General features: G+C 41.0%; 1 protein-coding gene across 1 annotated transcript in view; it reads right to left on the bottom strand.

The window, feature by feature from the left end:
• Window positions 1–27583, bottom strand: part of cpxm2 (carboxypeptidase X (M14 family), member 2) — a 182325-nt gene that overhangs the window by 71660 nt on the left and 83082 nt on the right. The window contains exons 5-6 of the mRNA XM_043712660.1: window positions 17464–17548; window positions 15061–15211 (exon numbers count right to left, since the gene is read on the bottom strand). Of these exons, the coding sequence (XP_043568595.1) occupies window positions 15061–15211; window positions 17464–17548 (236 nt within the window). The remainder of the gene's footprint in view (window positions 1–15060; window positions 15212–17463; window positions 17549–27583) is intronic.

The following is a 27583-nucleotide window of genomic DNA, read 5'->3' as shown; positions in this document are numbered from 1 at the left end:
TAGTAGCCACACGCGCAGACGACAAGCAACATGAATTCGAGTGGGACAACACTACCATTATAGGGCTAGCGAAACAAAGAACAGCCAGGGAATTCCTAGAAGCTTGGCACTCATCCACAAACTCCATCAACAAACACATCGACCTGGACCCAATATACCAGCCACTACAGCGGACAGCTGAAACTGACAACCGGAAGCGGCAGGGACAGGCCACTATAAATGCCGGAGGAAACACCACAGAAGCGCTCCACAGGAGGCTCCCAAGCACTGAGGATGTCACCTAGACAGGGGATGAAACGTTTGCAACAAAAATTTCCAGCTCGGCGAACAGAACCACAACATTATTCCAATGATTTGAACAGAGTTTCTCCTCTCAAAGCCTATCCCCAAAGCAACATGAATCACATAGGCTATTCTTTTAAGTGTGAAATGCTTTTATCTGTTCTTTGGAACCACTCTGATCTTGGAGTTAAGTAAACAGTTTTAATACAGTGATTTATAAAACCTGACATGCTTAACACCTCCCTGTTAACCTACTGCTTTGTTCTCTCATCATTCTCTCATACTGACAGTGCAAACAGTTTTGTGCCTCAACAGCCAGTTAAGGTTGAAGACAAGTCTCTGATGACTCCTCCTGTCTCCCTTTGGACCATAGCCAATTACAAAACACCACAGTGTCATTCCTCAGACTTGACTGATCTCTGTAAGGTACATAAATTGTGCCGTTTGAGTGGACCAGTTATTTGAGCCTTCTCCCAACATTCACAATTTATTTCTAAATAAATGCTTTATCTTACAGAACTTAAATTTGCTAAAAGGAGACTAGTAGTTGAAGCTTTTTGTCACACTCATCAGAACTATGATGCAAATAACAGATTGGAAAGAGAGATACCATTTTATACAGCATGAAAAGAGGGTGTTAATTGGTTGGGTTATAGTTGGCATGGAGATGCAGCAAGAACAGCTAACCATCAAGCTTAATTCTCAGATGAGGCAAGTGGTTCTGATTGGTCAGAGTGTTTCCATCGAGATGCAGCAGTGTTTTCTCAATCCCTCCTTTTGAAAGGAATGCAATGTACATCCAAATTACTTTGGCCTACATAAAACAGGCTATTTACACATGCAGCTGTTGGCAAAACAAATGCATCACACTATGGGCTCAGATGACAATCTTAAAGTGATTTCTGATGTAACACAGTCTGGATTATTGACTAAATAATTTCCAAAAGTAGAATCACATCTAATGATGGATAGACTTATTTGGGGTTTGCAAGCATGGGGTGGTTGAACATGAGCAGCTTTTAACTAAGTGCAGAAATTTCTTCCAGCCTTTGATTTAATGTGAGTGCACTGTTTTATTGTCTCTATGGACAACCGCACCACAAACAATACCTGTTTGACACATACCCTCATGATAAACTTACTCAAAAAGAAGCAATTTGGTACCACATGTGATGTGTACCTTCTACAAAATTCTACAAGGGAGACTTGTAGAATCACCTTATCAAACCACTTTGCTACCTCAAGGGTTGCAGGACATTCACTCCAATGTTCCTCATACCTCAGTATCTCTCATTTGTTATGAATTCCTTTGCCTTTTACCTCCATGACTTCCCCAAATACAAAATCTCATAGTTCTCCAGGTTGAATTCCATCAGACACTTAACTGCCCACTTAACCAGATCATTGATATTTTCTATAGTCTATAATTATTCATGTCAATATTAATCACAGAGCCAATTTATGTTCTATCTGCAAACCCTTGCACATGACTCCCACATTCCAGTTGCACAAAGACCATTACCAATTATTTTTATTTCCTGATCCTGAGACAATTTTGTAGCTAGTTTGCTATATTCCCCTAGTTTCCATGGAGTTTTATTATTTTCAACCAGTCTGCTGTGTGGGCCTTATAAAAGGCCTCGCAAAAATTTACTTGGACTGCATCAACTGTATTACCCACATCAATTTTCCTTATTCCTTTCTCAAAAATTTCAATCAAGTTAGTCAAAAAATGATCTTCCCTTAACAAATCCATGCTGTCATTGATTAATCCATATTTTTGCATATGCAAGTTTATCCTACCTCTTAGAATTGATTTGAATAATTAGCCCATGACTAATGTTATATTGATGGACTGCAATTATTTGACTATCCCTTGCTCCTTTCTTAAGCAAAAGTACAACTTTAGCAGCCCCACATCTGTATCCAGTGAGAATTGAAAAGTAATTGTCAACCTTCCACTATTTCTTCCTTGGATTCCTTTAACAGTCTGGAATACATTTCATCTGGTCCCAGTGATTATCCATGTTCAAGAATGTTAATGTTAATAATACTTCTTCTTTCCCAATACTCATCACTTTCAATACTTCATGCTCCTTCTTAACTACAATGTCAATATCTATCATACAGCCAATTTATGTTCCATCTGTAAACCCTCGCACATGACTCCCATTTTTACATCCAAATTTTTAATATGTACAAAAAAAGGAAGCTAGTACTGAGCTCTGCGGAACCCCTCTTTTGTAAGACAGACACAAACTATTTAAGAACCACACAAATACCTTGCATCTCTGCACATAGGTTACCTTTTTTGGTCTTTTGTGGACCTCACTGGTTCCATGGTTATCCTCTTAATGTATTGATGAAACAAATTTAGGTTCACCACAACCTTGCTCAACAACATTCTTGTATACCCTCTTTTCGTTTTTGTAATTATATTTTGATTTTACTCCTCCACTTTCTATACTCTTCCCAGCTTTCTGCAGTATTGAATACCCTGCTGGATGTAAGCTTTCCTGTCCCATGTTATTTTACCCTATAAACCCATTGAAATTCAGAGGTCCTTAGGATGGTATGGCCAAACATATCTCTTCATGGGCTATTTACTCTGAGCCCCTAGGATCTCCCTTTTGAATGCCTACTATTATTCTGACAATGATTTACCCTTAAGTAGATCTTACCATTTCACTTTTGTTAAATTACTCCTCAGCTAAATAAACCTGACTTTGCCCAGTTTCGAATTTTAACTCCTGTACTATTTTGTTCTTTTCCATAATTATATGAAAATTACTGAATTGTGAACACTGCCACGAAAATATTCTCCCATGATTTCTACTTGCCAAGCTCATTACCACTGATTCGATTCCATAGAGGCGACAAATAGCTTAGTGCAAATAAAACTATATTTTACAGGCATTTTTAAATGAGGACAGAAGTTGGTGTGGTACAGTATCAAGTTCAAGGATGGAAATCCAGAGCTCGGGGATGAATTGGCTGAGCACACAGTTCCCAATAGTAGGTCAAAAGTAATGGCAGATGAGGAAGTGACAGGGTTGAAAGAAGTCAGAATTTTAAGAAGGATACGAAACTGAAGGATGTTACAGAATTGGGAAAATGGGTGGCCATGATGAGCTTTGGATATTAGGTCGAGAGTTTTAAGGTGGTGTCTTAAATCATGAATCAGTAAGCATCAGTGTATTGAGGGGGCACAATAGTTTGTGCTAAGACATGGACTGTAGCAGTTTTGCTTGAGTTGAAGTTTAGAGAATGGGAGGCCAGCAGGGATAGCTGGGAACAAGGGAAGTATAGGTGACTAATAATGAATTAGCTGCGGCAATGGCCAGGTCAGAAAATATTATGGAGGATCTGTCAACTGAAGCTTAGCTGGAGAAAATTGGGCTCTGAGATTGTTATGTGAGGCAGTGCTTGGAAAAAAAGGAATGGAATTTATGATAAAGAAGCAAAGCATGCTCCAATAACAATGGGTTTCTAACACAACCATAGAAAGTAAAGAAAGCAAAAATCAGCTGCATAATAATAATTTATCACAGGGCACAAATCAATCACTACTTACAATGTCGTACTTCATCAGAGCACACGCATTTAATCTTGAAGTAGCAAACTTTATCACAATTTTAGATTCCTTTGTGAAATTTCTTTGAAGCTGACAGACAATACAATGTTCACCTCAGCACTTCAGTGTCATTAATTCTATTGAAAGATGAACAGTCCACTTTGGCTGGGTAGTAGTTACGAATTATCTTAGTTATAAACATTTCAAATAACTGTCTAACAGGCTAAAGGGAAACAAGAATTCTCAAGCAAGTCTACCCGTACTCAATGCAATCAGAAACTATAACCGGAACTTTGTGTTTCATTCTGCCGTGATTTTAGTCGGGGAGTGGAACAGTAAAATAAGAAATCTGACTAGAAACACCATACCTATTACATGTCTTCTTGTCCCGCTATCTGAAGAAATGTTAGTGTCAAGTGAAAACTGAACAAATTGCAGATGCTGTAAATCCAAAACAAAAACAGAATTGCTGGAAAAGCTCAGTAGGTCTGACAGCATCTGTGGAGAGAAATCAGAAGTAACATTTCGGGTCCAGTGACTCTTCCTTAGAACTCAAAGTATTAGGGTGGCATGCACCCATTGGACTTTGGAGAGCTATAAGAGACCAATGAATCCTATTTTAACCTCTGTGGGGTGACGCTAAGCAGTTTTACAGCCCCTCGCCATCTATATGATACCAAGCCAATGTTTGTCCACTCCCCAAAGTGTCAACCCCTCAATCACCAGCTTCTTCACCAGGGCCTGCTAGCCTCTCCATGGTAACACATCAGACCCAACTCTCAATCTGGCTCCATTCCTGAACCCCTTCCTTGGGGACTGTCACATTCCTAGCAGTAGTCATCATTCTCAATGGCACTGAGATAATGCCTTTCGATTGGCTGGCAACCCTTGTGGCGGGGGCAAAAATTGTTCCTCAGTCCAACTAAAGGCCTGATAACTGTTAAATAGCTGCAAGATGAATCAGCCAAACAATATGGAGTTTTCTACAAAGCCCAGGACTGCAGAGTAACTGTATACAATTGCACTGCAGTAACAAAATGTGCAACTTCCCGGAAATTCCATCCCTTGCACAATATTTTGCAATTTAAGACTCCTATTATATTGCCATTTATTTGCATTGAACTTTGCAAGGATGGAATCTGTGAGTTCAGTTCTGATATTTAGACTATTAAATCTGGCACCTTCATTCCTGTGGCATGAGAAACAGATCTATTAGTCTATCACGGGATAAGGAAGTTTTTCTGGTATTTTCCCACTGCCAGCCTTAACATATTTGCTCTGCTGTTGCTAATGACTGTGAGATGTGTTCATGGCTAGCCTATTAGGCAGCACCACACTAAACTGAAGATAAATGTGTCTTATTTAGAACCCAATGCTACTATTCAGCATTCAGAAACATCCAAGCATCTGTGCAGAATGCCAACAGCAAAGCTGCACACACTGCTCTGGGACTCTCACTCAAATCACATGAATCTCTGTCCTTTTAGCCAGTAGCTTAAGAACAAAGAACAAAGACCATTACAGCACAGGAACATGCCCCTTGGCCCTCGAATACATATTGTCTATCTAAATCTGCTGCCTATTTTCTAAGTATCTGTATCCATTTGCTTCCTGACCATTCGTGTATCTGCCTAGATACATCTTAAATAACACTATCATTCCCGCCCTGACCACCTGTGCTGGCAACGCTTTCCAGGCACCCACCACCCTCTACGTGGAGAACTTTCCACGTGTATCTCCCCTAAACTTTTCCTCTCTCAGTTTGAACTCATGACCCCTAGTAATTGACTCCCCCACTCTGGAAAAAAGTTTCTTGCTATCCACCCTCTCGACACCTTTCATGATTTTGTAGGCCTCAATCAGGTCCCCCCTCAACCTCCTTCTTTCCAAAGAAAATACTCCTAATCTACTCAACGTGTCCTCATAGCTAGCACCCTCCATACCAGGCAACATCCTGGTGAACCTCCTCTGACCCTCTCCAAAGCATCCAAATTCTTTTGGTAATGTATTCCAAGTGTGGCCGAACCTACAATTGTAACATGACCTGCCAACTCTTGTACTCAATACCCTGTCTGATGAAGGAAAGCAGTGTGAGATTGAGCAGAGCTTATTGAATCATACTTGCATTCGATCTTAACAGACATACACACATTTAGTGGAAAGACTGCGGAAGCTGGGATTACCTTGAAGCAGTGACAATTAAGAATGAGATCTAAATAATGTTCAAAATTATGATGAGGTTGATAAGGTAGCTAAGGAGAAATTGTTTCCAACGACAAAAGCTCAGTAACTAAAGGACAAATTAAACATAATTAGTAACATAACTGCAGATACATTTGGAGAAAAGTTTGATGCATTCAGTTGTTTTGATATGGGCCACACTGGTGGAAACTGATTCCGTGATAACTTCCACAAGGGCATTAGATGTATATGTGAAAAGGAAGCAGTTGAAAGGAAGTTATAGGGAAAGAGGAGGGGACAGGGATTAATTGTATTGTTCTTCAATGAACCAAATAAACTGGAGACAATGGATAGAATCTAACTGTGGAGGCAGGACTAAAAGTGTGAAGTTCATCTATTTGAGTGGGAGGAGAATGGCTTAAGTTTTCTCCCGTACTTATGTTCTTCTCAGTCCACAAAACATATGTGTACAGGTAAAATGCTAAATTATATGAGAAGAAAGTGAGGTCTGCAGATGCTGGAGATCAGAGCTGAAAATGTGTTGCTGGAAAAGCGCAGCAGGTCAGGCAGCATCCAGGGAACAGGAGAATCGATGTTTCCTGAAGAAGGGCTTATGCCCGAAATGTCGATTCTCCTGTTCCCTGGATGCTGCCTGACCTGCTGTGCTAAATTATATGGGCAGGCAGAGAAATTCTGCCACCCAGCCCCACCCCAACCTCCCACATTCAGACCTTCTGGGGTCCAGTTTCCAGTCCATTATTTAAAAAGCTGTCAGACTGCACTTCATTCTCTACAACCCAGCTTAATTGATTCTCTGCTCATTCCATCCAGCCATCGCCGGAGTTGGCACAGATCAGACAAAAAGCGGTACCATGGATTAGTGACACCTCCCTAGAGGTTCTCCTGAATGCTGAACAGGAGAGAAAGGTCGGTCTTTTGCATAGAGATGATAACAGGAGGCCATCTTGACTGGAAGGCAGCCTGCACAAAGGTGCCTATAAAGGTAAACAGCTGTGTGTGACTCAAGAGAACTTAGCCCCAGGGCTACAGGAGGATCAATGATCTGCTGTGCTTGGCCAGGTCATGATATACAATGTTGCTCATTGCTTCATGCTCCTACAAGCACAAATCAGCATTGTAAGGTCAAAAGCACGGAGGACGAACACACACAGGACTGACTGCCATGTTCAGTCAATATTTGGCAATTCATTGCAGCTATCAATGTTGTTCCACTTGCACCAAATAATTCTGCTGATCACATACTTGCCAGTTTTCACCCACCAAACATAAAAATGAGCTCCAACATTCAGCAGCTCATGCAACAGCAGCTCACTGACTATTTACCACAACTCAGTCAATATCAAATCTCATAGCTTTTTACCAAAGGTTTGCAAGAGTCAGTGACTCAGACACGCACATCATATTGAGTTTCATCAACTGCAGCCTTTAAAGATAATGGCTAACCTTTCATTCATAAACCTTTAAAACTAAACTTCCACCATACAACATTCTTCTGATTAGCAATGCATACAATCACAGCTTTGGAGATTCACATCATGATGGTATCTATCTGTACCATGCATAGTGTGGTGCACCCTTACTAATGTCCCTTAATGCTTCTTTTTTCTTGTAGGAGAATAACTTGCATAATAAGCATGAATGTACCAAACAGCAGATACCTGATCCTCTTTGAGGGGCAGGCTGATAAGCTGGCATGAGAGCAAGGAAAACATCCCTCTGATGAAAGAGGCACTGGACATGACAGTCATTTATGGGAAAGCCTTCAAATTGCTACTGCCTGTTGCTCACCAAGCACTGATGCCTTAATGAAACCTTAGATAAAGATAACAGCTTTGATACTAATATTGATTTGTTTTCTATTGTTATAATGCTAATAAATATGGATTATCAAATTTTAACTTCCATCATCTGATTGTTATACCTCAGTCCTTTCATGGTAGTAAAATGGCTGCAATGTCATGTGATCTCGACTGAGTCAAGTTTTGTGAGTTCCTTGTGGAATAAACTGAACTCTGTGCACTGAAATTACCATTTTTATTCAAAGACATCAAAACCAGGCAACTGAATCACTGTCAAAAAATTCATATCTCCTGTCTAATTCATATGTGTATGATAATTTGTGTATTGGGAAATGGTAGTTTTGTGTGGCAGCTTAGAAAGACAATACAACCAGACTCTGGAATATATACTGCATTATACTTCAACATTTTTTTAAGGAATCCCTACAATGTAGAAGCAGGCCAATCAGCCCATTGAGTCCACACCAATCCCTTTGGAGAGCATCCCGCCCAGACCCACCCTTTCCTGTAACCCTGCAATTCCCATGGTTAATCCACCCAATCTGCACATCCCTGGACAATTTAGCATGGCAAATCCACCTAACCTGCACGTCTTTAGGCTGTGGGAGGGAACTGGAACACCCGAAGGAAACCCACACAGACACTGGGAGAAAGTTCAAACTCCACACAGACAATTGCCTAAGGATGGAATCAAACCTGGGTCCCGTGAGACAGCAGTGCTAACCACTGAGCTATTGTGCCACCGTGTTTTTGAGCAACAGGGCAGAGGAAAGAACATAGATTTGAAACAGCAGAACCTGGATGGTTTGCTCTCTGAATAATGTTCTCACTGGACATGAAAAACAAAAGCCAATGAAAATGCAACTTTGGCAAACAATATTTCACCAAGGATTCAAGATACCTACAGATCCTGCTTCTACTATGAATACAATTAATCAACTACAGCACATTTTAAAATCTACTGCCTCACTTTAGCCAACATTTTAACTGAAGTCTGATAGCTGCATATTAAAAATAAATTAAACTATTTATTGTAACTGACCAAAAAGGGATGTACACAGAGGGGAGCTGATTCTTTCTCCTTACCTGTTTCTAACATTATGCAGGATCAGCGTCCACTCTGAAGTTAGGACAAAAGGAAAGTCACTAACCCCAAGCCTAGCTTTATCAGCCCCTCAAACCACGTATCTGAGGATGAAAAACTATCATGGTTTTCTAACCCTACCTTCTACCATCACAGAGACATTCATCTCAGAAGGCAATATATCTAGGCTTTGCTGATGATCACATACCAGGGAGTACAGCACTGACATAAGTGACAACTACAGGCTGATTCCTGATGAAGGGCTTATGCCCAAAATATCGAATTTCCTGCTCCTCAGATGCTGCCTGACTGGCTGTGCTTTTCCAGCACCGCTCTCTCGACTCTGAAGCCTCTAACTCTCAGAGAATCGCAGGAGAACAGGTTCCTACTGAGTCCAGTACAAGTGAAGGAAATCTGTATCTGACCACTAATGAGCGGACAGAGATGCAAAGGCAAGTGGGGAAAGGCCAGCCAGTGATGCGAGGGTTCTTGAGCAGACTGAAACGAAGGGCAGAGATGTCCGCCGAAGTTTGGTTTGATGTCATGGCTCTGGCATGAGAGCGATTGGCTGCTTGAATGGATCAGGTGACGACTATCATGGGGAGCCAGCTCCAGTGAAACAATCAGTTTCTGCCAGGTATACCCATGTTCAGACTTCCGATCCATTGCTCATGCCATAGAGACATTAACTTCCTGACCAGTGGAGAGGAGGTTGAGGGGCATTAACCTCCCTCTACATCTCCCATTAACTCAAAGGAGAGGAGTTGCTATTGCATCCCAAACAGGGACATGACCCTAGGTATGACTGTCCAGACCCTGACCACTGTCTTTGCAGCTCCCTGATGACTACACAGGGAATATAATCATCAGGAAGTGATGACTATCACTCGATATTATCCAAAGGACATGGGTGGGGAATATTTTGTTCAGTTAATCAAATTCTGGATAATCGAATGCCGGATAACACTGTTTAGCCAAGCATCAGGACCTTGCAATCTTGCCGGATAATCCAATAATTGGATAATTGAATGCCGGATAATCGGGGTTCCTCTGTATATGAATTCCTGACTGCTGCTGCTAGCCCTACGTGACTGGCCATCAAATACAAACCAGAATGTGGTTCCAGGTTCCCTGATCATGACTGGCCTGAGCAGATGACTGACCTTGTCCAAGGCCCTGGACTGTGCCTGTGACTGATTGTACTATGACCCCTGACTGAACTGAAATCTCACCCAGTTTCTGACATGGCCATTTGGTTGAATAAATGTGCAGTGTAGTTGCTGCACAGACAGCTGGACATGCTGTCTGTTTTAGATTGATGTATTGGTGTGCTGTGCATCAAAATATCCACCGTAACTGACAGATCCCTATTGGCAAACAGCCTCTCTGTCTGTCTATCCAAACAAGCACATCAATAGAGCAGCACAGGTAGCCTTTGATTCTGGCTGCTTTACCAATGTACTATCAGGCATGGCACATCCTGGCAAAGCAGGGATACTGCAAACATGCAGATAGTAAGCACTGAATGAGCAAGCCAGCAGCCTTGAGATGCAGCCTGGTCCAATCCATGAGCTGTTCAATGTGAATTGCTGATGAGTCTTGCAGTTCAGGTCTGTGCTTCCTGTGCATCCTGTAAGTGAATCAGAAGAAGTGCAATGATGGTCATGAAGGCTTGGCAAATGTTGGATGCCAATGTTTGTCGATCAGGGATGCATGCAACTGATGTACATGGAGGATGCTCCGAAATGCCGAGCATCATGGAGGCTCTTTGTAGCCAGTGGTGGGCTGGAGTCACCAGGTACCTGCACTGACTTCCACATCGAGAATTCCCAATGTCTAATTTGTTCAACACATTCAGGAGTTTAGGAAGTTGAATATTAATGAGGTGAGTTGTAGAATTAATAAGGCATTTAACAAGCTCGACTCCACCTTAATTGGCAACTTAGTTGAAATGCCTCCTTGGATGGCTAACCTTCATTCTTCTTTTCAACATTTGTTCACACACATGATAAAGAAATGTGAATATATTTACAAATGAGATAATGTGTTTTTGCAATAAAATATCACCCATGCCACTTATGTGCCCGAGGAATGTCTTCTTCCTTTCCTGCTACAATGCAGAATTGGGCTCAACAGTGAGCGTGAAGGGAGCTTGCTCTACAGCAGAGCCTGTCGGCCATGGATGTTCGGGTTGGATGATCCTGAGGCATTTACGGCTAGATGGCCAGACATGCTGAAGGTGCCTTAAACAGATGTTGGTTCACCCTCCTCAGCTTTGATCATCCACAGAGTTAAGGGTGGCAGGCAGGGTGGAGGTGGAAGGTGAAGGCCTACCTCTGCGGTGTCCCGAGAGGAGATTCGTTAGGGCCTGTAAGAGGTTTCTCCTCGGGGGAAAGGGGCTTGGGGTTGAGTGCCTATCTCTTTGTGAGGAATGAGTACCTCGAGTGAGCCCCTCGGTCATTTCGTTGTTGGTGCTGAACACCAAGGGTTGGAGGGATGACGTGCAGGTCAGTGTGTATAACCAATATTAAGTGAGCTGGATGTGGCTCCCCATACCAGAGGCAGCCTGGCACAAGCAGCATTGGTGTGGTCCTCCAACCTTTGAGTCAATTTGCCCAGTGCCTCCAATAAACCTGTTGGTCGCTCCTGTGTCAGCTCTTGCATTTCATTTAAATTCTGAATAGCTGGAACCATGGGGTCATCTGCCTGGGGCTGAGCAGGCGCCTGGTCTCAGGCAGAGCACCGAGTGCCAGTGACCTGGGCATTTTTCCTCAACCAGCTACAGAATCAAGGGCTCGGAAGCACACGCTCCTGACTCTATACCAGACAAAGTACCCTGAGGGTGTCAGTGTCTGAGCTCGTGGAGGATACAAGAGGCATTCTTGTCAGTGCACCCTCTGAGGGATCTGTAGTTCCTTCCTCAGATGTAAAGAAGGAGATGTATAGTGCAAGCAGCTTCTCGAGTTTGGAGAATGTGTCGATACCACTGGTTCCTGAAGAAGATAAAAGAGAGAATGAGTTGTGAAATAGGGATAGAAGTTCGGGCATGTTGGAAGTCATGGGACAGGAGGAAGCAATGGACATTCCATCTAACTTGTTCCTAGGACATTGAGGCTTCAATGCCATTAGATGGAGGGTCACAGTCTTTGCCAGCTAAGTCAGGAGAGGTAAGGATTGGCTTCTTGTAGGGGATGAGAAAACAAATATCAGACCCAAGATGGTCCCTTTCAATCCTACAGTGGGCCATTTTCTCCTGGAGTGAGAAAGAGGAAGGAATTGAGCAAAATGAAAGTGGGTGGGATATCTGTCAGTACTGATGAGGGAAAGGTTCCCTGAGTGAGTGAGAAGGCAGCACAGAGGGCATGTAAAGTTAGTGGGTGTGGTGGGAGTGAAAGAAGATGCTGCATACAGTGGTGAGAATGGTAAATCATGAGCCTTGGTGGGAGCTGGGTGCTGGAGCACAGTTAAAGTGAGTGTGAGACAGCAGAGACAAGATAATGGCACTTACCATCTCTAATTGAATAGTCATTGACCTTCTTGCTGCATTGCCGGGTGTTTCTTCAGGCCATGCATGCTGCATTTATCTTGGTAGTGACCTTGGACTAGGCTGGCAGACTCTAGTGGCATGGTCTCCTCGGGTAGGCCTGAGGAAAGAGGATAATCCTCCACTGCACCACCCATCCACCAGGAACATCATGGAGTTAACTTGCCTCTGTCTGTCATCTCTGGGATAATGCATGAGGAATGGGAACTGTGCAGTGTAGTTCTGAATTGACTGCACTTGACCCAGTGCACAGCTGCTTGTTAAATATGCAGCCAGCACCAGCAATCCTAGCAGATGCATGCTGTGAACATCCAAACATATGAATAACAGTAAGCCACTAAGCCCTTTGAACATGTTTGATCAATGAATAAGATCATGGCTGATTTGATTTAACCTCAACTCTACATTCCTGCATATCCCTGCCAATCTTCCATTGCCATGGTAATCAAGGATCTATCTACCACTGCTTTCACAATGTTTTAATGATTTGGAGATGCCAGTGTTGGACTGGAGTGTACAAAGTTAAAAATCACACAACACCAAGTTATAGTCCAACAGGTTTAATTGGAAGCACACTAGCTTTCGGAGCGATGCTCCTTCATCAGGTGATAGTGGAGGGCTCAATCCTAACACACAGAATTTATCGCAAAAATTTACAGTGTGATGTAACTGAAATTATACATTGAAAAATTGATTGTCTGTTAAGCCTTTCATCTGTTAGAATACCATGACAGTTTCACTTCTTTCATGTGTAAATCACAAAAACTTTTTAAAAAGTTGCATTCTCGGGTTAGCTGTTAACAAGGGTGATAGCTAGACAATATGTTGAAGGTGTTGGGCCCCTGTGTTCTCTGTCTATGCCATGATGTTTAGACTGATTCTAATCCAAAAAGTGAGATAACGGAGTTTTACATAAATTCATGCAGTTTTTGACCTCAGAGTTCTACATGAATGCATGCAGTTTTTGAGCAAAGTACAATGTCACCCTACAAGTACAAATTCACTCCACAAAATATATGTGTGCATGTGGGTCTTTGTCTGTGTGTGTATGTGTGTCTGTCTGGGTTGGGGGTTGTGAGCGTGAGAAAGTGTATGTGTGCATGTAGTGAGTGCAGAGTGTCTTAAGTCTGTGAGGGGGTGCATGTGTGAGTGTGGGAGTGTGTGTGTGTCTGTAAGAGTGTGTGTGGGTGTCTGTGTGTGTGTGTCTCCGTGTGTATGTGTGTATAAGAGTGCCTGTGTGTGTGTGTGTGAGATTGTGTGTGTGTGTAGGAGTATCTGTTTGTGTGTATAGTGCAATGGTGGTCACTTGTAATGTGACATGAACCCAAGGTCCCGGTTGAGGCCCTCCCTATGGGTACTGAACTTAGCTATCAGCCTCTGCTCGGCCACTTTTCTCTGCTGCCTGTCCCAGGTCCCAACATGGATCCCAGTGACACATATCTTGGGACATCCTCTGAGCCTGAAAAAAAAACACTTATTCCTCCTCTCTGCTACGTGGCAAATACTTTCATTTCTGGTGTGATAGCATGAGTGGTGCTCCATAGAGTTGTGGCACATTGGTGATGGTGTGAGTTGTGGAGAATAGCATGAGAACCCTTTGCTATGGCTCAACACCAACCTGGATGTTGCCCAGGTCTTGTTGCATATGAGCAAAAACTGAAAGCTGATGCAGCATGTTCCTTTGACTGTGTAAGTAGTGAGAAGCATGCAAAAACCAAAATGTAGATCAAATTTTACTTACATATCTGACTTTACTTAGATTTAATACTATTGTTTCCAATTTAGTGCACCACTCTCAAGCTCAATCTGTTCCCTCATTATGATCACTCTTTCTCAGAGAATCCTTTATGTGAATCAACTAACTAACCCTGTTTCAGTAACAAGGCAGAGGTCTTCCATAGTTGTTTCCATGTGCCTTGCTAGAGATTTCAAATTGCAAGTTAATATTGGAAGCAATGTCACATTATAGTATCATTTGAGAACATACAGCAAACATCCATCAAAACTGAGCTGCATGATTCATGCTTATTCAGTCACACCACTGGAGTGATGCACAGACACCTTAGTGTTCCCTTGTGCTTTTCAAACTTCCAGCATTTCAGTAACCTTTTTTCACTTGTAGAAAAAGACAACACATCAGAAGAGAGAATGAAGACATATAAAGGACAGGCAAATGATAGCACTGTCAACACCACTTTTCATCAATGCGTTGATGACTGAACAAAGGCTGATGGGGCAGGTTTGTTTGACAGGACATACCTGGACAATGTTTCATTTGGTTGCGCAGTTGCAAGTGTTCAAGTTCTATTGGGTCGGATTGATGAGAGGTGTAGCTGTTTCTAGAGACCTACAGTCAGACTCTATCAAGGTCCATAGCTTTTGCTATATTCAGCACACTCAAGGAACTATTCCCCACAGTTTCAAAAACAAGAATAGTGTGCCGTCCTTGAAAGCTCAGCACTTGACTACATTTTGATGTTTCTCATTGTCAAAGTAAAGGCTGAATTGAGTTTAAAACAAGTACATTTGCAAAGAAAGTTGACTCATACTGGACAATGTTGACACAAAGTTTTACCTGGCATAGGACAGCCCAAAATTTCCACTCTCATGCATATGTCACCATCTGGATACCAACTCCGAGGGTTAATTCTTATGTACCGAGCAACAATTGGAGTGGGAAACTCATTAAGTACAGGAATCTCTTTCTCTTGGTTTGCTTTGAATACCTGAAAAATAAAGATTCAATGAATAATAATATGTGGAAAATAACAGTATTGTCAAAATTTGCAACAGAGCAGTATTTCAAATTGAGGTAGATCCAGATAATTGGAGGTAATTCACTCCATGTGATGGTCTTCTTGATAAAGCTAATCTAGTACACATCCCAGAACAATTGCAAAGCAGGCATATGTTTCATCAATTTAATACAGAAGTTGCTAGGAGTACTTAGATAAAGTTTGTGATGTGGAGGAGCCAGTGTTGGAATGGGGTGAACAAAGTTAAAAATCACACAACACCAGGCTTATTTGGAAGGTTTATTTGGAAGCACTAGCTTTTGGAGTGCTGCTCCTTCATCAGGTGGTTGTGGAGTAGGACCACAAGACACAGAATTCATAGCAAAAGATTACAGTGTCATGCAAGTAAAATGACATTGTAACAAACCTAGATTGTTGTTAAGTCTTTCATCTTTTAGAATGGGTTACTGGTTTCGCTTCATTAACATGTAAATCCCAGAACTCCCAGAACTTGGGTGGCACGGTGGCACAGTGGTTAGCACTGCTGCCTCACAGCGCCAGAGATCCGGGTTCAATTCCCGCCTCCGGCGACTGACTGTGTGGAGTTTGCATGTTCTCCCCGTGACTGCGTGGGTTTGCTCCGGTTTCCTCCCACAGTCCAAAGATGTGCAGGTCAGGTGAATTGGCCATGCTAAATTGCCCGTAGTGTTAGGTAAGGGGTAAATGTAGGGGTATGGGTGGGTTGCGCTTCGGCGGGTCGGTGTGGACTTGTTGAGCCGAAGGGCCTGTTTCCACACTGTAAGTAATCTAATCTAATCTAATCACATTCTCAAGATAAGTTAAGGTTTTTTTTTAAAAAAGGTGACATCTCAGCTCAGACAATGCCTTAAAGGTGTGACTCACCATTGCTAACAAGATTTACCTTTGCTGGAGCAGTGTTTTTATCCAAGTCATTTCAAAAGGGATTGATTATAAATCTTAACCATAGAAAGCCACAAATTCAACAGTAATTCCATTGACATCAGTGGCATGATACCATAGAGTAAGACAAAAGCAATGGAAAAGCACAATAGTGTTCTTGCTCCATCCATTAAGAATGGCTTACATGGATTGAGAGCAAGGTTTCCAATTTTCAGAAATCAATGATGATGTCAGAATGAACAAATAATGTGTTAATTCTAGAAATATGTAAAATGTGGCATTTGAACAAGATGACCAGTTTGACGCAGTTTTTTGAATTTATATAAATTTGCAAAAATATTCAGTTTAAAATTTTACTTCTGGAATGGAGGAGAGGAGAAAGGTTAGATACTGACCTCTATGTTACATAATAGTTAAGAGGATCATTGTAAAACAAAATAATTAGTGCCATGCAGGCATTTATTATGTTCTCATATTACTGTCATGCTGTCAATTCTATCACCTTCTCAAGTTCTATATTTTGAAAATGAATGACATGTGAAAGGTCCCAAGCAGCCAGTATAATATTGCCAAATGGACCCCTTTTTGCAAATAAAAAGATATTTTATCAAAAGATTGTTGTAACCATTCCTGATGAGCCCTTTCCTCCAAGACAGAAAGTGAACTAATACATTGTAGATCATATCAGCAAGTAATTCACACTGGATTTTGCTTTTACTATGCTGTAACAGGTAGGAAGACATCAGTGAGTTCAGTGTTACTGTAAGATACTCAATAAAGCAAATTGTCTCAGAAGGAAATAATGTCACCGTATTTTTGGAAACATTTGAAAGAATCTATTGAAGAATATTTGTAAAACTCCGAGAGGAGAAGTTTGATAGCACTATGCCCATTTTTCAGGCAATTAAACATCCAACATGGTGGCAGGGCTGTTAGTGAGTGTATGGTGGCTCATTGTATACCATCAGCTAAAGGGAAATAAAAGGGTTTCATGCTTAAGGCAGACATAAGACCCTTGCACAGTTTTAAAGAAGGACATAGCACCTGTCTAAGGCTCAGTGTGAAACTGAGCTGCATTAATTGCACCTGACCATGTGCCTAAATGGGAGCTTGAAGATACAGGAGTTTTCCCAACACTGTTTGAATGTTAAAGACAATCATCAACTTCCAACTGGACCATCACATATGAAAACTTCCAAACTGATAAATTCTTGTTTTGTATTTATGCTTAGAATGTGTCTATAATTTTAAAGTAAAGCTTATTAAATGCAGCTGGCATCTTTTCATTTCTATAGAATCATTGCAAATATCAAAGAGCTCACCATATCATCTGATCCATTATTGACAGCAACCCAGCTGTAGCTGTCATTGCTCAGCAGAACGGAATACGATGTCACCCAGTCACTCCTACAAGGAGAAAATTGCTGGTGAATAAGATTTTACATTGGGTTTCCTGATAGTTCCTTTCCACTTCTCTTGAAAAATAACTGATTTAATATATATGTAAGTATGTGACAAAAGGGAGCTGAATTTTCTCACACAAGTCCAAAATGAAGTTGATAGCTGGAAATGTGTTGCTGGAAAAGCCCTTCTTCAGGGCTTATGCCCGAAACGTCGATTCTCCTGTTCCCTGGATGCTGCCTGACCTGCTGCGCTTTTCCAGCAACACATTTCCAGCTCTGATCTCCAGCATCTGCAAACCTCACTTTCTCTCCAAAATGAAGTTGATTCCAAGTTACAAATGTAGTGGCACATTGGGTATAATCTTTTTGTACAAAGTTAGTTCAGAAGACACCAGCTAAAGTACTGTCAAATTAGGGTTAGAAACCCAGAAACATTTAGAAAAGTGTAATAGAAGGAGTAGGCTATTTGGCCCTTTGAGCTGGTTCTACCACTCAATATGATTATGATTGATCATATAGTGATCCAACTCCTGTTTCTGCTTTCTCACCATACCCTTTGAACAATTAGCCCTAAGAATTACATGTAATTCATTCTTGAAAACACTCAATATTTTACCTCTTTCTGGCGCAATGACTTCTGCAGTACTCTCTGCATGAGGAATGTTCTCCTCATCTCAGTCCTAAACGGTCTACCCCACGTCCTTAAACTATGGTGGCTTTTTCTGGTCTCTTTGGTAATCAGGAACATCATTTCTGCACTTACCCAGTCTAGGTCTGTTGGAATAGTGTTGGCTTATATGAGGCTCCTCCTTATTCTTTGAAATGACAGGCAATTCGACAGTGTGGGAGGGCCAATCAAAGTGCTCAAAGTGTAAGGCAGCTGGCGGACCCAGTGTAAATGTTGTATGCACTGAAGTCAATGTGGAAAGGAAAGATGGCACAAAATGGAGACAACATTCTTCAGATGGGAGTAGCAACCAATTCCTCATTCCAACCGATTCCACATTCCCACCAATTCAACATTCTCACCTTTATCCAGAGAATCTGGCCATGGATGCCAAACAATCAATTATGAATATTGGAACATATGAATTTGGTCACCAAGGCCAGATATACCATTCAAGAAGTAAACGTTGATCTGTTACATTGTGAATTCCAAATTCCCATCTACCATCAATACGTTTTGGTTCCCTTGCCGAATAAAATCTATCTACTTTCAAAATACTTAGAAATATTCAATGACCCCTCCAGACCATTGGGTCACACAACACGACCTCAGCTCTGGCATAAAAGGGTGAATTCTTATTCTGGGTGCACCTCCTCAGTCCTTTCCATGTCCAACTGAATAATACTATTCAGCATTTTACTGACTTCAAGCAAGTCACCCCTTACTCTCTGAGCTCTAGTGAAAATAAGCCCATTTTGCCCGATGTTCCTTCTTAAGATCATCCACTCATTCCAAGTATATCTTCAGCAAACCTGTTCTGAACCACCTGAAACTGCACACAATATTTGAGAAGTGGTTTCACCAATAAACTGTACAACTGAAGTATAATATCCTTACTTCTTCTGTTCAATTCTTCTTGTCATAAAGAATAGCATTCCATGAGCATTCATAAGTACTTGCTATAACATGCAGACTAACTTTTCAGAATAGCAAGATCCCTTTGTAACTCAGACAATTCTGCTGACATTGTCCACTGAAGTATACAGAGGAACCTTGATTATCTGAAAGACAGAGGTGGGAGTGTTTTGTTCGGTTAATCGAATTCCAGATAATCGAATGTTGGATAACATAGTTTAGCCAAGCATCAGGACCTTGCAATCTTGCCAGATAATCCGATATTTGGATAATCAAATGCCGGATAATTGAGGTTCCTCCATAGTCTGCTTTTTCGTTCATCCCTCTAAAGTGAACAACTTTGCATTTTCTACACATTATAGTGTACCTACTAGAGTTTTCCAACTCTGTCAATCCAGCTAAATTCATCTGCGATATCCTTGTGTCTTTTTCACAACATACTTTCTTACCTATGTTCATGTTATCTGCAAATCTGGCTGCCATGCCTTCACTCCCATAATTAAATCATTGGTGTAGAGCTAATATGAACACCAAGACCATCAGGTACAGGAGCAGAATTAGACCTTTTGACCCATTGACTCTACTCCAACATACAATTATAGCTGATATGTTTCTCATCTCCTGCCTTCTCCCTGTAACCATTGATCCCCTTACTGATCAAGAACCTATCCATCTGTGCCTTAAATACACTTAAACTGTGGCAAGACTCCATTCATCACATCCTGCCAATGAGGAAAATACCTATTTATGTAGGCTCTTAGTTTTCTGCCAACAACCAATCTTCTATACATGCTAAAATGTTACTCCGTACACCATGAGTTCCTACTTTTTGCAATAGCTTTTTTTGTGCCTTAACAAATGTTTTCTGGAAATCCAAGTACTGCGCAGAACATATACAGGCTCCCTTTATACGCAGTACATGGTACTCCTTCAGGGAACTATAGTAAATTAGTTAGGCTTGGTTTCCTTTAGACGGAACAATGGTGAATCTTCCTGATTATCATGAGCTTTCCAATGTAATATAGCTTCCATAATGATTGATTCTAACATCTTTCCCTTAATAGACATCAAGCTCATTGATCTATAGTTTTCTGCCAATCTCTCTTCTGGAATAGAAGAGTTATATTGGGAATTGTAAGGGAACAGCTACTTAAGAATAAATCCACAGTAGACAGCAGAAGCATTCAAAAGGTATTAGAGGAGTACAGGCCCAACATGTCTCCTTTAGCATGAAATATAGAAGCACCAAAAGCAGATTGCAATGAATATCTAGGAATATTCAGGACTGGATATAAAGGAAAAGAGAAATGTATAACAGGTTCAAAGGGAGCTAAATAATGGTGGCCCCAGAGGAGTACTGAAAGTACAGGGGATTCTCAAGAAAGCAATTAGGAGAGCAAAGAAGGGGCAAGCTGGCAGGCGAATGCTGATAAGCAAGATTAGAGGGAATCCCAAGACATTCTACATGTATATCAAGGGGAAGAGAATAATCAGGGAAAGCGAGGGGATGAAGGGGGCAATCTGTGAAAGAAGCAGAGGACATTGACAGAGTGTTAAGTATGTACATAACACCTGTGTTTACTCAGGAGAAGGAGGATTCAAATACAGAATTTGAGAAAATGGATCATGAGGTCCTTGAGGAAATTGATACAGGAAGTGAGGAAGTTTTGGTAAATTTACAAGTGAACAAATGCCCAAGTCTAGATGGATTGAAACCCAGGCTGCTGTGGGAGACAAAGGAGGAAATTACAGGGGCCTTGACCCAAATTTTCAAATCACCCCTGGCTACAGGGGAGATGCCAGAGGACTGGAGGACAGTAACATGTCTCCACTTTACAAGAAGGGTGGTAGAGATAGATCAAGGAACGGTAGACCAGTGAGTCTAACATTAATGGTAAAGACACTATTAGAGAAAATAGTAAAGGAGAAAATTAATCTCCATTTATAGAAACAAGATATGTATATGCTAACTACTACTGATTAGCAGTTCCAATAGTAACATCCCATAAACACACCATTGGCTGAGGCAAATTCAGCAAAATAGATTATTTTACATGCAATGTTCCTCCAGCCTAGGAGGAAAGAACATCAAGAGAAAACTCTAAGAGAGAGTGAGAGAAGTCAAGCACTTTGTTGTCGCAGGAAGAGAATGTATAACAGCTTCCAAATCTCAACAGTTTCTGAAAGTTAAACTAAAATTCTGGTTCTGTGGGAGCTTGACCACATTCCTTCACACTGCTTCTGTTGTTCCAACTTGAGAAAAAGCCCAAGGCCTCACAAGCTGTTTACTTTATTGGCTTGGAACAGATCATTGGCACTTCTGACTCAACCTTTCTTCACAAAAAAGCCAGAACAAAATACGCCTCTTAAAGCCATAGTATCATCACACCACCTAAACTGATCACCTAAACCAATGTCACCTCTAACTACTCCACCAATGCCATCCTTACTTAATAGTCCTTCCTCTACAACTTCACATAGCATTCTATTCTTCTTTAATGCATCTTATATGTCAACATTGAGGACTCTCTCTTGGTCATCTTTGCAGCCTTAGCCTTATCCCCACAAAGGTGATTAGTTCCTCTCATATTTTTACTCCTCCCAAAACATGTACGGTGTTTTGTTTATCTATGTCTGTCTGTGTGTGTCTGTAGGCTCTTAAGAAGACAAACCCAGGTAAAGTGAAGCTTGAGTATTAGCACACTTTCCCAAGTGGATTCGGACACCATTTACATTGCTTCTGGAATGCAGGCCTTTGTCTCAATGGCAACTGTCCCACCAAATCACTACATCCCCAAGAGAAGAGGCTTGGTTACATGATTCACACGATACTAAACACGACTTCCTTTTAACCATATAATTTTAAAATAGTGGACAGTTAAGGAGTCAAGACTGCTTCATACACCATCTATTAACAATATCAAAACTCCTAACTCCAAGCTACTAAGCAAAATCTTTTGACCAGTAAAAAGTAGCCAATAACCTGAAATTGTTCTCTCTGCACATAATCAACTCCTTTCATTAAAACAGCAAGGCAAAATTTATATTTCACCAATATTCCTCAGAAAACCATTACTGGAAACTTGAAGAACTTGTTGACAACTCCTGAACTGCCAGTAAGACAATAAAATACCCCTACAAAGAATTCCAGCTGTGGACTTTTGGACTCTGTCCTAAATGCAAGAAAATTGATAAACTAGGATTGCTTAGGTGTTTCATACTTGAGTTGTTGCTAATTGAATAAACATTTTATCCTTTTCGTCTGATCTTAAAATGTATGTTTACAAGCCTTCCTGTGTTGCAAAATATCCACTACCACACTGCACATCTCAGAGTGTGTGAAAATAAGCCCTACTTCTGGTTTAATGTTATAGTAGTATTGTTGAAACCCGTACCAAACTAGAGTCCAAAAACAAAGGGAGTGGGGGAGTGTGACACCACTGTTTAGAAAGGGGAAAAATTAAAACACAATCTGCTGACGAAAATATGGTGACAAAGACTCGAATTATTTGTAACAATCTAAAAAATTAACATGAAATCCATTTAATTTTTTCAAGTGATATTATTTAACCAAGAACTTAAAATTTGTTAAATTTTATGCATTGCTAACACATAGTATAATTTCAAGGCAATGATGAGCCTTGTTCCTTACAATGATCCTATCCAACACAAAGAACATCTATTTTGAATTATAATTCCACCAGATATGACAAAACTCCTAATGTATCATTAGAATTAGTTGTCAATTAAATCTCTGGCAACCTTTAAAACACATTGCACTACTGTTTATGAAATAGTGTGTTTAACGTATTAGTTTGGTGAGTCTTTGCATTGCTCCAACCTGCTTCAAGAGACTATTCAATATATACTAAAAATTGCAAAAACATCTTTAGACAATGTCATTATACCCACTTTAAGTGAAATTTATCCCACTCAGAACTGGTGTTCAAACATGGGCCTTGTAATAACATCTGATTCGACTTTTTGACAGAATGCAATGACAAAGAAATAACATACCATCTCAGAATCATTCTCAGTACAGTGTTTCCAATAAGGATGGGTTAAATGTTATACATATGTTGCAATCAAGATCAGCCCACAATGTATCTGGTATTAATTTTCGGCTGCAAAGTGAAAGCTACTGCTATATTCCTGTAAGTCATCCAAACATTTCTGTATATGGTTTAATTGACATATAGTTAATCTGTTTATGGTGACAAGAGCTCCAAGCAGAGTCAAATCTCTGGGTAAAGATTACTGTCAGCTTATTAACTGATGAGATTGAGAAGGTTCAATTAATTGCTCTACTTTTCACTTAACATTATCCTTGTTCTGTTAACTTTAAAATATGGGCTTAACTTTCTGATAGAATGAATGTTTCTACTTTTCAGTGAAACAACATATCACATTTCGAACCGCAATGTAAAAGTATACTGTTAGTGGAGAGATATCTCAAGTTTTATGATACTCATATCATGATTTATCATATACCTTGCACATAACCTCCCAATCATATTTTTCTGTCAGTACCCATTTGATGTTTGCTAACGCCAGAAGCTCACTCTCATTCCTCAGGTAAGACTTGATACCCAAAACCTATTGCTCGACTGAGTCAGTCCCACACTCTTCCTGTAATATGGGTCCAGATCCATTTTTGACCCGACATGGGAGTTAAAGGTGAAAAAAAAACCTGTAGTTTGTTAAAGAGACAAAAAGCATTCTGTTTTAATGGAAAGAGTGTTTCTGCAAATTGTGGAAAGAAGTTTAAGAGAACTGGTGCCCCTTAGACAGAAAACAGATGGTAAGTACTACTAAATGGAATAGGGAGGGTAGTGAGTTATTAAAATGGATGGTCTGGTTGAATCACAGATACACATGAATGCTTTTACTTTTCTTTTTTGTGATTAAAATAGACAGATTGTTCAAAGTTTGTGAGAAGATTTGCAGCTCGGGTGCTCATTGCTGTGGTTCTGTTCGCCGAGCTGGAAGTTTTTGTTGCAAACGTTTCGTCCCCTGTCTAGGTGACATCCTCAGTGCTTGGGAGCCTCCTGTGAAGCGCTTCTGTGGTGTTTCCTCCGGCATTTATAGTGGCCTGTCCCTGCCACTTCCGGTTGTCAGTTTCAGCTGTCCGCTGTAGTGGCCGGTATATTGGGTCCAGGTCGATGTGTTTGTTGATGGAGTTTGTTGAGTGGATCATCCACAAACTCCATCGGCAAACACATCGACCTGGACCCAATATACCGGCCACTACAGTGGACAGCTGAAACTGACAACCGGAAGTGGCAGGGACAGGCCACTATAAATGCCTGAGGAAACACCACAGAAGCGCTTCCCAGGAGGCTCCCAAGCACTGAGGATGTCACCTAGACAGGGGACGAAACGTTTGCAACAAAAACTTCCAGCTCGGCGAACAGAACCACAGCATAGACAGATTGTAAAAGAAGAATCAGAGTGCACAACTTTTAAAGTAACACCTTTGAGGTTTACGGGTAAGATGATGCTATGCCCCAAAAGTACCCTTGCCATTGAGAATGGGCACCAAAAGAATGCGGCAAGGGTGTAAGCCTCAACATTTCCTGTCCATGCCTTTACTGTGATCCACCTACCGTAACTTCTTACAATTACTGACTTTTATACTGCCTGCCTAATAAGGTCCAATTGTTCGGTAAAATTGTGAAATTAATGTTTATTAATGAAATTGAATGATATATTGAGGGAAATATAGGATCCTTCTGTATGAATGAGTGAGATAAATGCACAGCACCTGGGACTGATAAGTGTGAAGTAACATATACATAATGCACATGTACCAGGCCAAGAACTATTTCCAACAAGAGAGATTCTAACCACTGCCTCTTGATATTCTGTGGCATGGCCATCACTGAATCCCCCACTACCAGCATCCTCGGGGTTACCATTGACCAGAAACTGAACTGGACCAATTATATAAATACTATGTATTTAGTCAGACGCTAGGCATTCTGTAGTGAATAATTCCTTTCCCATCTCCTGTTAAGGACAGGTAGTACAAAGTTAAAATTAATCCCTATAATTAGTAAATGGCCTTTATTCCTCAAAGCAAAATAACTTTTTTAAGTAACACTTAAGAAAATCATTCTGTGTTTATATCTTTCAATACATTTAAAACAAAATAACAGAACTACTTGAATCACATGAGATGCTTTTCAGGGTCTGATGGCTCAGAAAGTCACATTCCTTTCCTTGTAGATATTTTTAATTCACCTGTTCTGACATGTTATGGAACCTGGGACTTCTAACTCAGGATTAGGAACACAACCACTGCACCATAAGAGCCACTTCCATGCATTGTATATTGGCCCCTCCACTGTAAATTAGCTTTTATTTGAGGTTAATAAGTAATGCACCTGCAGTGTTAACTAGAGTTTTGCACCCTGTAATCTCACTTTATTTTTGGGAATGAAAATAGTATTTGGTTGGTACCAAGTTAAATGTTGAACAGTCTCCAATCCCCAGAAAAAAAAGCAATATTTTAAAATGGATAAAAAGATTCGCTACAGACCTGTGAAATCGATTGGAAACGTTGTATAAATCTAAGACATGCAGCAACATTCGTGCTGAAGGAAACTGTGTTGAAATAAGTAGCATGTAGGAATAAATTAAAATGGAATAATAAAACAAGAATGTTCTTTCTGCCTCTCCAGCAATAACGAAAACATGCATTGAGATACTGCATTTAGCACAGTCCCATAGCCAAGTAGCTCCATGAATGTCAATGGTGGAGAGTTAAAATTTGTAGTATAAATGGTCAGATTGGATAAGTGCAGTTACCTCTGAAGGTTTTGGAACAAGAGGAAATTGCAATGGCTTATATAGCATATACTGCTTAAGAAAGGCTATTCAGCCCAATCAGGCCATGTTGGTGTTTATGGAACCTTCTTCCTATATTTCTTACTATCATAATCGTCTATTTCATTTTTCCTTAAATACTTGTCCAGTTTTCCTTTAAGTACACTTAAACTATTCACTTCAACTACTTCCTGTGATAGCGACTTCCACATTCTTTCCACTCTTTGAGTAAAGAATTCTCCATTGGATTTCTTGCTTAACTATCTTCGATTACTGGCTCTGGCTATACTCTTTCAAACAAGAAGAAACATTCTCTCATCATTCATTCTGTCCAAACCTTTCATAACTTTAAAGAATTATATTAGATAACTACTCAGCCATCTTATTTTAAGAGAAAAGGTAGGGAATGGGAAAGCCCTGGAAGGGTTTGAAGCAAAAGATGAGAACTTTTAAATTGAGGCATTGCTGGGTTAATAGCCAATGTAGATCCATGGGTCAAGAGTGTGGTGCTGGAAAAGCACAGCAGGTCAGGCAGGATACGAGGAGCAGGAGAATCGACGTTTTGGACATAAGCCCTTTATCAGGAATGAGGCTTGTGAGCCAGGGGGTTAGAGAGATAAATGGGAATGGGGTGGGGGTGGGGCTAGGGGGAAGTTAGCTGAAAGTGCCATAGGTAGATGAAGGTGGAGATAATGGTGATAGATCAGAGAGGAGGGTGGAGCAGATAGGTAGGAAAGAAGATGGACAGGTAAGACAGGTCAAGAGGGTGATGCCGAGTTGGAAAGTTGGATAAGATGGGGAGAGGGGAAATGAGGAAACTGGTGAAGTCCACATTAATCCTGTGTGATTGGAGGATGCCAAGGCAGAAAATGAGGTGTTCCTTCTCCAGGCATTTGGTGGTTAGGGTTTGTCAATGGAGGAGGCCCAGCATCTGCATGTCCTTGGCGGAGTGGGACGGGGAGTTAAAGTGTTCAGCCATGGGGCGGTGAAGTTGCTTCATGCGTGTGTCCCAGAGATGTGCTCTGAAGCATTCTGCAAGTAGGCGTCCTGTCTCCCCTTTGTAGAGGATAACATATCAGGAGCAACAGATACAATAAATGACATATGGAAGTGCAGGTAAATCTATGAAGAATGTAGAAGGCTCCTTTGGGGCCTTAGATGGAGGTGAAGGGGAAGGTATGGGTGCAGGTTTTGCAATTCTAGCAGTGGCAGGTGAAGGTGCTGGGTGTGGGTTGGTGGGGAGCGTGGACTTGACAAGAGAGTCACAGAGGGAATGGTCTTTATGGAATGCAGATAGGGGTGGGGAGGGAAATATATCTCTGGTGATGGGGTCTGTTTGTAGGTGGGCCCATGAGCAACAGAATGATGGATATGTAGGAGTTAGTGTGAATTTCAGGACTTATTTTGTTAAGGGTGCAATGTATGAAGCTGACCAAGAGAGGATTATAATAGTTAAATCTAAAGGTAACAAGTTATGAATGAGAATCTTAACAGCGGTTGAGCTGAGGTGTGACATGTCTGTGATGTCACAGTGATAGAACTCAACTTACTTGGTGATAGAGAGGAAATGACACCAGAAACTCAGATCAGTGTCCAATAGGACACTGAGATTGCAAATGGTCTGGATCA

The sequence above is a fragment of the Chiloscyllium plagiosum genome, chromosome 22, assembly GCF_004010195.1.
Source record: "Chiloscyllium plagiosum isolate BGI_BamShark_2017 chromosome 22, ASM401019v2, whole genome shotgun sequence".
Classification (NCBI taxonomy): Eukaryota; Metazoa; Chordata; class Chondrichthyes; order Orectolobiformes; family Hemiscylliidae; genus Chiloscyllium; species Chiloscyllium plagiosum.
The sequence above is the reverse complement of the archived record's forward strand: the minus strand, read 5'-3'. Positions and strand labels throughout refer to the sequence as shown.